Consider the following 12,197-nt stretch of genomic DNA (forward strand, 5'->3'; position numbering starts at 1 on the left):
AGGTGGCTGAACTACTGAGTTCCTATAAAAATGCCTATAAAAAGTGCTGGAATGTTGAAGTGTCTGATGTTTTGGGATGGTTTTGTGGGATTTTTTTCCCTACCCGGAGCTATATCAGCCTCATAAAAGGATATTGCCTCTTCTGGAAACCCTTCCACTCCTGGGGAAGGAAAACATCCAACTCTGGCTGCTGTCCTTGGATAAACACGGAATAATCCATGTTTAGGAGAGGCTGCTTTAATTCAGTTTTTAAGGATGAAAATATATGGATGTGGACACAGCAGGAGTGGGGGATGCTGCTGTAAAACCTATTAAAAGCCTTCCTCAGGGATGCAGTCATGTTTTCCAAGGAGAGTCTCCGGCTGCTGGGTGTGTTGGTGGCCTTAGGAAAAAAATTCCATCTTATTGAGAAAAGTTATTTCCAATCCATTGACAAAAAATCCAGAACTACAGAAAGGAACCCAAATTTTCCAACAATTTTTGAGGTGTTCCCCAGCAAGTAAAAAAAAAAAAGAGGGAAAATAATGGGAATATTTGATTAACTAAAGGTGGGATTTAATTGTTAATTAATTCAATGGAAACCAGCAGGGCACAGTTCCTCAGGGTTTTTCTCCAAGGATACCAGGTTGTATTTCCACTGGTAAAGAGGGAAAGGAAACGCTTGTCTGAGGGTGATGCTCCAGATGTAATTCCTGGCCTCTTCCTGCCTCCTCAGCGATGTCCCCTTGGATTTCCTAGCAGGCTGTACTCATCCTTCCAGCACAGAACTTCCTTGGAATTCACCTGTTTGTTGTGGCGGAGTGGCCAGGGGTTTTCCATGGAGCCTGCATGTCCTCATGGGAAGCAGGTGGGTGACACCTCCCTGCGCCAGGCCTGGGTTGAGCCCTCACTCTTCCAGCTCCAGAGGTCTCCCGGGATGCTGGGGTCTCCCAGGACGTGTGTTCCTCCCTGAGGACGGTCCCTTATTCCTTTCTAAATCAATGGAGGTGTTCTCTCCGTCCTGGGAACGAACCCTTTGGAGTTAATGGATAACCAGGGAGGGATTGATCTGCACGGATTTCCTGCCAGGAGGAGATAACGGAGGGAGCTCTGCTTCCACCTCCAGCTTCCCTGGGGGTGGGAGAGGATTTCCCAGAGACGCTGTGGCTGCTTCATCCCTGGAAGTGTCAAGTCCAGGCTGGACAAAGCTTGGAGCAGCCTGGGAAGGTGTCTGTCCATGGCAGTGGATGGAATGGGATGGGCTTTAATATTCCTTCTCTCCCAGACCATCTGGGATTTGGGCAATTTGTGCGTGGATTGGGGTGGTTTGTGAGTAGGAGATTCCAAATATTCCAGTGTCTCCAACAGTGACACAGCAGCTTCTTTGGGACCTGGTCCCACCAGGAGAAATAGATCTTGTATCCATTGGATATCCCTGGATCCAGGATCCCTGCTTGGCTGAGCCTCATGAGAGCCGGATCAATGATCCTGGCGCCCTTCCAGAGACTGAGGTGTCCATGCTCAGAGCTGGTGGGAAAAGGGTAAAAATAGACTCCAAATCCTTCCAGACATGCCTGGGAATCTTAGCTGGAGGTTGGGATGTGGGGAGGGATGGGGTAAGGGAGGGGGAAATTCCTGAATTATTCTTTTGTTGGAAACTGGACTTTGAAATTTGGCGCCGGAGGGAGCCCTGGCCACTCCTTCCATGAGTAATATCCCAGGTAATATCCCTCCACCCTTTCCTGGCTCGTGCTCCTGGTGAGCCATGTGGGATGGGGAGAGCAGAGCTTGCAGGGAGCATGACCCAGAGGGGATTGGGAAGGGGGAGGAACGTGGGAAATGTGAAGGGCAGGAGAAAGGAAAACCAGTGAGGGACTGGGTTTGGCTCCCAGTCGGAGCTGCCTCCCTATGGATCAGAGCAGTACCTTTGATTTTTCGGGATTCAGAGCTCTCTAGGATCCTTTGGGGGTCATACAAGTCCATCCCTGAAGTGCTGCATTCCCAGCTCGCTGCAGGAAGGGAGCTGGACCATCCTGCATGGATGGAGTTGGCTCCATCCCTTGGTGTGTTTTTCCTGTGGGTCTTTTCCCTGTAATCAGATCTGGGAATGGGAAGAGCAGCATTCCTTGGGAGTGGAAGCTGAGCAGGGCTTGGAGGCAGGAGGAAAACTCGGGTGAGAAGGATGTGGAACGTCCACACCTTGATTTAGGCACCAGGGGAGGAGCAGAGAGGGGAAGGAGCAAGGATTCCTGGGGTTATGTCCAGAGGAGGGCATTCCAGGAATGGCAGCCACTCGGTGAGGGCAGAACCCTCAAATTTGAGGATTTGAATCCTCAATGAGCCATTCCCAGAGATTTTCCTGGTGGGTAAGGGGTGTGTAGCACTCAGGAGCTGTCTCATGGGAAGGCTGGGATGTGGGAATGTTGACATGGTCTCTAAGGAAAGGAGGGAAGCATCCTAATTTTATTGTAAATGAGTTGCTCCACAGGATTTTACAATTTAGGATGGGGAATCCCAGGCCAAGTCCAATGTGGTCAATCCAGAGGGATCCAAATCCAGGCTCAGGATCCTTTCACCAAATCTTGATCCTCCTTGGACTCGGCTTTACAGTCCAATGCCACCACAGGCAGGAACTTGTGGAAGTTCTGGTGGAACTGGATGGGATTTAAGGTCACTTCCCACCCAAACCATTCCCTGTCCCTCAAGACCAGTTCTAGGAATCTGTCCTTCAGTGGAGAAGGAAGTTAAGGAAGGAACTTTGAGTTATCCCAAGGTGAAGTCATCCTGCCATATAAAAAGAAGGATTTTAGTGCAAACAAAGTTGAGTACGACAGGATTTTTGTGAGTGAATGGGAATGACAGGGACAGAAGAGGAAGATGAATGCTCTCCATCAAGAATATATCCCAAATATTCAGCTAGGTTGGATATTTGAGCCAGGACAGTGTGGACATCTGCCCTTTGGATGCTGGGATCTTTCTGCAAGGAAGGTGAGTCTCAGCTGGGATTTTCCATGTCCTGCAGGGCGAGGGATGCAGGGATAGGGCTCTGGAGTTGTAAAGCAGGTTCTCATGGCCTGGGGCTATTCCCAGCTGAACAATTCCATGGATGAGCTTTAAATTCCCTCCCGAGGCAAATCATTCTGGGATTCTAAATCATGGAATCACGGCACGTGATTCTGCAAATCAAAAGGTGATTTTATGAATCCATAAAATTATGGGATATGATTCCATGGATTCCAGGATCCTAAATGACAGAACAGTGCATTCTAGGATTCAGTATCCTGAGCTGGAAAAGACCCCCAAGGATCATCCAGTCCAATTCTGACTTTAGTGCTGGGTTTAATCTTTATTTAATTAAATTATTATGGCCCAGCATCTAACAGGGTTTGGCTTCCCGGGAAAAATCCATTCTCCCTTCATTTCCCTTCCTTCCCACGCAGCTTGTGCCCGAAACAGGGGGCTGAGAGCAGGAACAAGGGGAGCAGGGAATAACAATTGTCTTAATGTGGAGAGAGAGGAGAGAAAAAAGGGCTCCTTCTCTCCGTCCCGAAATAATAGACCCATTACTGTCCCCAATCCTCAATCCCCCTCCTCTCCCGGGAGAAGAATTGGTCACTGCACAGCTGTGGGAGCAGGATAAATATATTTATATATCCCGGAGAATCTGCCCTTCTCAATTGGGATGTGGGGCTGGACAATCCCTCATTGTGCCCCGGCTGGCCCGCAGCAGAAAGGCCCCACAGTTTGGGGCTGGCAGGAGGACTCGGAACTTCATGGACACGATTCCCTTATTTATTTGATTGTGGAGTCGTTATGGGGCGGGGAGGAGGGGGGGAAAGGGGGGAGCTGGGCGTTGTTGGGGGTTGTGGGAACATCTGGGGAGAACAAACCACAGCTGGGCCTTCCCCTGAGGGGGCAGGGGTTGGGTCTTGGGGTGGGGTTTGGGGCTGGGTTGGGTGATTTGGGGCTGGGTTGGGTGATTTGGGGCTGGATTGGGGCTGATTTGGGGCTGGATTGGCTGATTTGGGGCTGGATTTGGGTTAGATTGGGTGATTTGGGGCTGATTTGGGGTTGGATTGGGTGATTTGGGGCTGATTTGGGGCTGGATTGGGGTTAGATTGGGTGATTTGGGGCTGATTTGGGGTTGGATTGGGTGATTTGGGGCTGATTTGGGGCTGGATTGGGGTTAGATTGGGTGATTTGGGGCTGATTTGGGGCTGGATTGGGGTTAGATTGGGTGATTTGGGGCTGATTTGGGGTTGGATTTGAGTCAGTGATTTGAGTCTTTTTTAAAAACTGGATTCCGGTGATTTGGGGCTGGATATGGTGGTTTGCAGCTGGTTTAGGGTGATTTTGCAGCTGGTTTAGGGTGATTTCAGGGTGGATTTTGATGATTTATGGCTCAATTTGGTGTTTTGCAGCTGGATTGGGTGTTTGGGGTGAATTTTGGATTTGCAGCTGGTTTAGGGTGATTTTGCAGCTGGTTTAGGGTGATTTCAGGGTGGATTTTGATGATTTATGGCTCAGTTTGTTGCTTTGCAGCTGGATTGGGTGTTTGGGGTGGATTTTGGATTTGCAGCTGGTTTAGGGTGATTTGGGGGTGGATTTTGATGATTTATGGCTCAGTTTGGTGCTTTGCAGCTGGATTGGGTGTTTGGGGTGGATTTTGGATTTGCAGCTGGTTTAGGGTGATTTGAGGCTGATTTGGGATTGGATTTGGATGATTTGAGGCTGGATTTGGATGATTTTGGGCTGGATTTGGATGATTTTGGGCTGGTATTGATGTTTGGGGCTAATTTAGGGTGATTTGAGGCTGAATTTTGATGGTTTGCAGCTGGATTTAGATGATTTGCAGCTGGTTTGGGGTGATTTGGGATTGGATTTGGATGATTTAGGGCTGGATTTGGTGCTTGGGGCAGATTTAGGGTGAGTTGAGGCTGGATTTTGGTGGTTTGCAGCTGGATTTTGGTGATTTGCAGCTGGTTTGGGGTGATTTGGGGCTGGATTTGGTGTTTGGGGTGGATTTTGGTGATTTGCAGTTGGTTTAGGGTGATTTTGGGGTGGATTTGGTGGTTGGAGCTGATTTAGGGTGAGCTGAAGTTGGATTTTGGTGGTTTGCAGCTGGATTTTGATGATTTAGGGCTGAATTTGGTGCTTGGGGCTGGTTTAGGGTCGATTTCCAGCTGGATTTGGTGTTTGGGGTGGATTTTGATGATTTGCAACTGGTTTAGGGTGATTTGGGACTGGATTGGTGGATTTGGGTGATTTGGGGGTGGAGTTGGTGGTTGGGGCTGATTTAAGGTGAGTTGGATTTTGATGTTTTAGGGCTGGATTTGGTGTTTAGGGTGATTTGGGACTGGATTTTAGTAATTTGAGGTTGGATTGTGACAATTTGGGGCTGTTTTAGGGTGATCTGTAGCTGGATTTTGACGATTTGCTGCTGGTTTTGTGGCCTGTGGCTGGAACGTGTGAGGCTGGATTTTGGGGATTTCCTGGTTTTGTAATTTGTGCCTGGATTTCAGTGATTTGAGTCTTTTTTAAAAACTGGATTCCGGTGATTTGTGGCTGGATTTGGAATTTCTGGGAGGATTTTGGCGGTTTGTGGTTGGATTTTGTGCCTCGGGGCTGGTTTTATGAACAGGTTTGTTCGTTTGTGGCTGCATTTTTGTAATTTGTGGTGGATTCTGTGTTTGTGGCTGGTTTTTGGTACTTTGTGGCTGGGTTTTTGTAGTTTCTGGATGGATTTTGGTGGTTTGTGGCTGGATTTTTGGTGGTTTGGGGCTCTTTTTTGGCACCTTGTGACTTTGGGGGCCGATTTTGGTGCTTTGTGGGTATTATTCCGTGATTTCTGGATAGATTTTGGTGGCTTGTGGCTCTCTTCTTTGGTGCCTTGTGACTTTGTGGCAGATTTTTGTGTTTGGTGAGGGGAGCTTGGTGCTTTGAGGACAAATTTTGGTGCTTTGTGAGGGATTTTGATGCCTCGTGGACAAATTTTAGTGCTTCATGGCTGTTTTTCTGGCAGTTTCTAGACAGATTTTGATAGTTTGTGCCTGGTTTTTTTGGTTTTGTTTCCTGATGATTTGTGGCGTGTTTTTTTGGAGTTTTGTCCACAGATTTTTGGGGCTTTAGTGGCTGAATTTTGGGGCTTTATTGGCTGGGCTTTTGGGGCTTTATTGGCTGGGTTTTGGGGCTTTAGTAGCTGAGTTTTGGGGCTGTAGTGACTGGAGTTTGGGGGCTTTAGTGGCTGGAGTTTGGGGGCTTTAGTGGCTGGAGTTTTGTGACTTTAGTGACTGGAGTTTTGGGGCTGTAGTGACTGGAGTTTTGGGGCTGTAATGGCTGGAGTTTGGGGGCTTTAGTGGCTGGGGATTATGGAGTTTCTTGTGACTGAGAGTTTGGGGCTTTAGTGGCTGGGGTTTTGGGGCTTTAGTGGCTGGGGTTTTGGAGCTTTAGTGGCTGGGGGTTTGGGGTTTTTAGTGGCTGGGGTTTTGGGGCTTTAGTGGCTGGGGTTTTGGGGCTTTAGTGGCTGGGGTTTTGGGGTTTTTAGTGACTGGAAGTTTGGGGCTTTAGTGGCTGGGGTTTTGGGGTTTTAGTGGCTGGGGGTTTGGGGTTTTTAGTGGCTGGGGGTTTGGGGTTTTTAGTGGCTGGGGTTTTGGGGTTTTAGTGGCTGGGGTTTTGGGGTTTTTAGTGACTGGAAGTTTGGGGCTTTAGTGGCTGGGGTTTTAGGGCTTTAGTGGCTGGGTTTTAGGACTTTACTAGCTGAGTTTTGGGGCTTTAGTGACTGGAGTTTGGGGGCTTTAGTGGCTGGGGGTTATGGAGTTTTTTGTGACTGGGAGTTTGGGGCTTTACTGGCTGGATTTTGGGGGCTTTACTGGCTGGGAGTTTTAGGCTTTAGTGGCTGGGGTTTGGTGTGTTAGTGGCTGTAGTTTTGGGGGTTTGGTGGCTGGAGTTTTGGGGCTTTATTGTCTGGGTTTGGGGGGCTTTCCTGGCTGGGGTTTGGGGCTTTAGTCACTGGGAGTTTGGGGCTTTAGTGGCTGGAGTTTTGGGGTTTTAGTGACTGGGACTTTGGGGCTTCAGTGGCTGGATTTCTGGGGGTGTTAGTTTTGGATTTTTGGGGCTATGTTGGCTGGGGTTTGGGGCTTTCGTGGCTGTGGTTTTTGGGGTGTTAGTGGCTGTGGTTTGGGGGCTTTAGTGGCTGAGTTTTGGGGCTTAAGGTCACTGGGAGTTTGGGGGCGTTAGTGGCTGGGGTCTGGGGGTGTTAGCGGCTGGGGTTTTGAGGTGTTAGCTGCTGGGGTTTTGAGGTGTTAGCGGCTGGGTTTGGGGGCGTTAGTGGCTGGGTTTTGGTGGCTTGTGACCGCTTTTTCGCGCTTCGTGACCGGATTTCCAGTTCGGAGGTTCCTCCCGGTGCCTCGCGACTCTTTTTAGGCGAATTTTCGGCGACCTCGGGACTCGCCGGCGTTGCCAAACTCTCCCCGCGGGTGCGCCCCGAGCCGGGCGGAGGAGGAGCAGCGGGCGGGGAAGGGCAGGGAAAAGAGGGAGGGGAAGAGGGAAAGAGGGGAGGGAAGGAGGGAGGAGCGGCGGCAGCAGCAGCCCGAGTGCGGGGCAGCGCTGGGCGGACGCCGATGGGCATCGGGCGGCCGCGCTGGGCACGGGCGGCGGGAGCCCGGCGCTGAGAGCGGCGCTCGCACGGCGCTCGGACGGCGCTCGGGGGTCGCGGCGGGGCCCCCCGGGCCGGGGCGATGCCCCCCTGCAGCCGCACGGACTGAGCCGGGGCCGGCCCGTGCATGGCCCAGCCATGGAGGTGGTGGACGAGACGGAGGCTCTGCAGCGCTTCTTCGAAGGTAACCGGGGGGACATCCCCGGGTCCCTGCGCGCTCCCGGGGGGTCCCCAAAGGCGGCGCCCTGGCAGCGGGGTGGGTGCGGAGGGAGCCCAAGGGTCACCCTGTGCCACCCCCTGCCCCGGCAGGGGCACCTTCCGCTGTCCCGGGTTGCTCCAAGCCCCGTCCGAGCTGGCCTGGGACACTTCCAAGGATGGGGCAGCCACAGCCTCTCCGGGAATCCCACTCCGGGGCCTCAGCACGCTCACAGGGAGGAATTCCTTCCCAAGATCCCGTCTCCCCCTGTTCGCTGGCAGTGGGAAGCTGTTCCCCCTTGCCTGTCACTCCAGGCCCTTTGCCAAAGTCCCTCTGCAGTTCTCCTGGAGTCCCTTTAGGCACTGGAAGGGGCTCCAAGGTCTCCCTGGAGCTTTCCCTTCTGCAGGCTAAACAATGCCAGCTCTCCCAGCCTGGCTCCGTACCCTCCCAGCCGTGTCCGGCTCTGGAATGGCACAGATCCCTGTCCCGGGGCAGTTGTGCATCCTGCAGTGCCAGGCTGGATCTCCTGGGAGCTGCGTTGTGCCGTGAGTTAGATTCCCACTGCAATCCCAACAAGGACCTTCGAATTGCCCTCACCATCCCAGGAGCAGGAACAGGCTCCTGGCAGTGACTCTAGCCTGTGGATCCCAGCTGTTTTCTGGAGCCTGAATCCTTGTGGACACCCCGTGGCTGTGGGTCATTCCCCTTCCCACCAGCATGGAAAAGTGGTCGGGAAGAGAACTTGGCCTCTGTTGGATGAGATGTGGCTGCTCATGGCTGAACTGGGATGTGTCGGGAGCCTGATCCCATTGTTGTTCGTGCCTCGGCTGCGTTCCCTTCCCTGCTCTTCCTTGTGCAGTGGTTGGTTCCTTCTCTTTCCCCCTCGCTGCTTTGTTTCCCTCCCGTGTTTTCCAGCGGATTGCTGGAAAACACGGGACTTGCCAGGCCAAGTTATAGATGCCACGGGCTGTGTCCTTTGGGATGAGCCCCTGGCACGTGGATGTGCTGCTTGAGGGAATAACGTGCCCATCCTGGCAAGGCTCCGTTGTCCCAACAGGTCCCTGGGTGGATCACGAGGGCAGCTCCGGAGCTGGATCCCTTTGGAGCAGTGGGATTGTGCAGTGAAGTCCCAGAAGGAGCTGGGGCAGGACAGTGGTGTCCCTGTGGGATCTCTGGCTGGAAGAAGGATTTATCCTGGGAAGTGGGAACAGGAGATGCTCTCGGGAGCGAGTGGAAGCTCAGGCTGCTTCCCTCTCTCCTGGCATCCATGTGATCTCTTCTTCCAAGAAAACAGCACCCCCTGTTAGTCCCAGCCGTGATCCCAGATTCCCAGGAGCCCCAAGGTTAGTGAGGATGGGAAGCCTCACCACAAGGACTCTTATCAGCCTCTCCCAGCCCATGTTTCCTGCAGCCTTCTGGGGTTTCCTTTGGTTTTAGGATTTTGCTTGGGACAAAATTCCAAATCCTCGTCTCCCGCTTCCCATCCTGGGGGTGCTGAGCACCTCCCGGGAGTCCTGCAGAGCTCTGGCTCAGCATCCCAGTGGTATTTATGGATCAGCCCTCTGTCTCCTCAGTTGGAGACATGGAATTCTGGGGATGCTCTCCCCAGAGCATCTTTATTGTAATGTGGGGATTTCTTTCTTTTACTGTTTTCCTTTCCGGGTGCTGGGGGTGATCCTGCTCAAGCAAGATGACTCCAAGAGATCCTGACAACCTCAGCCATTCTGGGATTCTTCCTCTCTCCCTTTTTCCTCCTCCTCTCTCCCTTTTTCCTCCTCCTCTCTCCCTTTTCACTCCTCCTTTCCCCCTTTTCCCTCCTCCTTTCCCCCCTTTTCCCTCCTCTTTTCCCCCCTTTTCCCTCCTCCTTTCCCCCCTTTTCCCTCCTCCTTTCCCCCCTTTTCCCTCCTCCTTTCCCCCTTTTCCCTCCTCCTTTCCCCCCTTTTCCCTCCTCCTTTCCCCCCTTTTCCCTCCTCCTTTCCCCCCTTTTCCCTCCTCCTTTCCCCCCTTTTCCCTCCTCCTTTCCCCCCTTTTCCCTCCTCCTTTCCCCCCTTTTCCCTCCTCCTTTCCCCCCTTTTCCCTCCTCCTTTCCCCCCTTTTCCCTCCTCCTTTCCCCCCTTTTCCCTCCTCCTTTCCCCCCTTTTCCCTCCTCCTTTCCCCCCTTTTCCCTCCTCCTTTCCCCCCTTTTCCCTCCTCCTTTCCCCCCTTTTCCCTCCTCCTTTCCCCCCTTTTCCCTCCTCCTTTCCCCCCTTTTCCCTCCTCCTTTCCCCCCTTTTCCCTCCTCCTTTCCCCCCTTTTCCCTCCTCCTTTCCCCCCTTTTCCCTCCTCCTTTCCCCCCTTTTCCCCCCTCTTTTCCTCCTCCTTTCCCTGTTTTTTTATCTCTTTCCCCTTTCTTTTTCTCTTGAATCAAAACTATCCTGTCCCTGTAAAAATCCAGGATCAAGGAAACTGTGCCTGAAGGATATTTCTTCCCTCAGCTGTAAAATCCTACTTTAAACTTCTCCCAGCCAAATATTCCACGGAGCACAACTTTTGTTTGGGCAGCTCGATCCCTTTCCCGCTGTTATTCCAGAGCATCTGTTTGGACATGGAGCTTGAGGGGGGAGAAGGGAAGAGAAGAAAGTTTTACCACCAGGAATTGCTGCTCAGTTTTTCCCTCTTGTGCCCGGTTTAGTTGTGGTGCTCCCAGGAATTCTGAGGCCAAACTGATTCCTCTGGTTTTTTGGGAGTGGGCCTTAAATCATGGCATAGAGCTGGATTTACTCTGGAATCTGGCCCTCCTGAGGAATTAATGGGTTTTGGATGTGGTAAACAATAGATATGTTGGAGTTTAATAACTGACAGGAATAAATTAGTTATCCCATCACTCCTTTAAAATTTATCACCGAATTCCCATCATAAGGAAATAATTTTCCAACCTGTTTTTCTCTTGGAGTGAAATATTTTCTTCTTCTCACGGATCACCCCATCCCTGAAGATATTTCTTCCTGCGGGCTGAGAACCCTGGAATAATTTGGGAATTCTCATTCCTTTGTTTGACTCTGATTTTCCCAGGATCTGAGCCTGCTGTAAGCAACCCCAGAAAATTCCAGAGGAATCCCTGAGCCCTTGGTATTTCCCAGTGTCGGACAAGGATTAACCGGGCTCCTCACGGAGGTGTTTGGGAGTGGGGGCTGTGCTGGTGGAGCTGGGGAAGAATCGGGGCCTGTGGTCATTCCAAACCCTGGAATTTGGCTGGTCCCTTTTGCAGAGCCAGGCTTGTTTTGGGAAGCAAGTGCTCCCAAAAATCTCAGGTTTGGTTGGTGCCTCTGGTTTTCTCGGCTGTGAGAGATGGACATGGATTTTCCTAAATTTTCCTTGGTGTTTGCTCGGGCAGGATTTCCTTGTGTTCCTGGCTATCCTTGTTTCCCTGGGTACCCTTTGTTTTCCTGGATATTCATATTTCCCTGGTTGTTCTTGTTTCCCTGGGTATCCTTTGTTTCCCTGGCTGTCCTTGTTTTCCTGGGTATCCTTGTTTTCCTGGATATCCTTATTTCCTTGTGTATTTTTGTTTCCTGGGTATCCTTGTTCTCCTGGATATATTTATTTCCATGGATGTCTTTGTTTTCCTGGGTACCCTTTGTTTTTCTGGGTATCCTTGTATCCCTAGACGTCCTTGTTTTCCTGGATGTATTTACTTCCATGGATATCCCTGTTTTCCCAGATATCCTTATTTCCCTGGAATATGGCTGTCTGCTCTTTGATGGTGAGATCTGAGGTGTGTGAGGATGGAGAAGCAGAAAAATGATGGGAAAGATCTCAGGCTTTGCTCTGGTATTTGGGATGGGCTAGGGGGAAGTGTCTGAGGGAAAAGATGAGTTGGGAATAACTTCAGGCTTTCCTGGGATAAAGGTGCTGGGAATACAATCCTGGCTTTCTGTACTGAGTGTCCTCGGGCTGGGCTTCCCCATGTGTTAGGAAGGTTCTTGTTGTCCTCAGGCACGTGGTGGAATTTTTGGGATTGTCCTGTGCAGGGCCAGGAGCTGGACTTGGATGATCCTCACGGATCATCCCACTCAGGAATCTTCCCAAACTCCGTGGTTTTAGCACAGTTGATCCCTGTGTTTAGAGGAGCCCAGGACCGTCCTGCTGAGGAGAGCTCGGGCAAAAATCCTGGAGCAGCGAGCGCGGAATGCCGGGGGGTTCTGGCAGAGGAGGGAAGGGAGATTTCCATGGGTTTGGGAGTGTTCCTGGAGCGTTTGTGTTTGGATTCAAAGGACGAGGAGGGAGTTGACAGCGTCTGACCCTTGGCTGGCATCCTGCTCCCAACCTTTCCCTTGCTCCCGCCCGCCCCTGCCTCAGGGAAACGCTTACGCCACGGCTCAGCTATTT

At 51.6% G+C, this 12,197-nt stretch overlaps 1 protein-coding gene across 3 annotated transcripts in view; it reads left to right on the top strand.

Annotated features, from left to right (window-relative positions):
- Positions 1-7,531: 7,531 nt before the first annotated feature.
- MYRF (myelin regulatory factor) overlaps positions 7,532-12,197 on the top strand; it is a 43,692-nt gene continuing 39,026 nt past the window's right edge. For all 3 annotated transcript variants that reach the window (XM_063397489.1, XM_063397490.1, XM_063397491.1), the window contains exon 1: positions 7,532-7,817. In XM_063397489.1, the coding sequence (XP_063253559.1) occupies positions 7,772-7,817 (46 nt within the window). In that variant the 5' untranslated portion in view covers positions 7,532-7,771. The remainder of the gene's footprint in view (positions 7,818-12,197) is intronic.

The sequence above is a fragment of the Prinia subflava genome, chromosome 5 (assembly GCF_021018805.1).
Source record: "Prinia subflava isolate CZ2003 ecotype Zambia chromosome 5, Cam_Psub_1.2, whole genome shotgun sequence".
In the NCBI taxonomy this organism is placed as follows: Eukaryota; Metazoa; Chordata; class Aves; order Passeriformes; family Cisticolidae; genus Prinia; species Prinia subflava.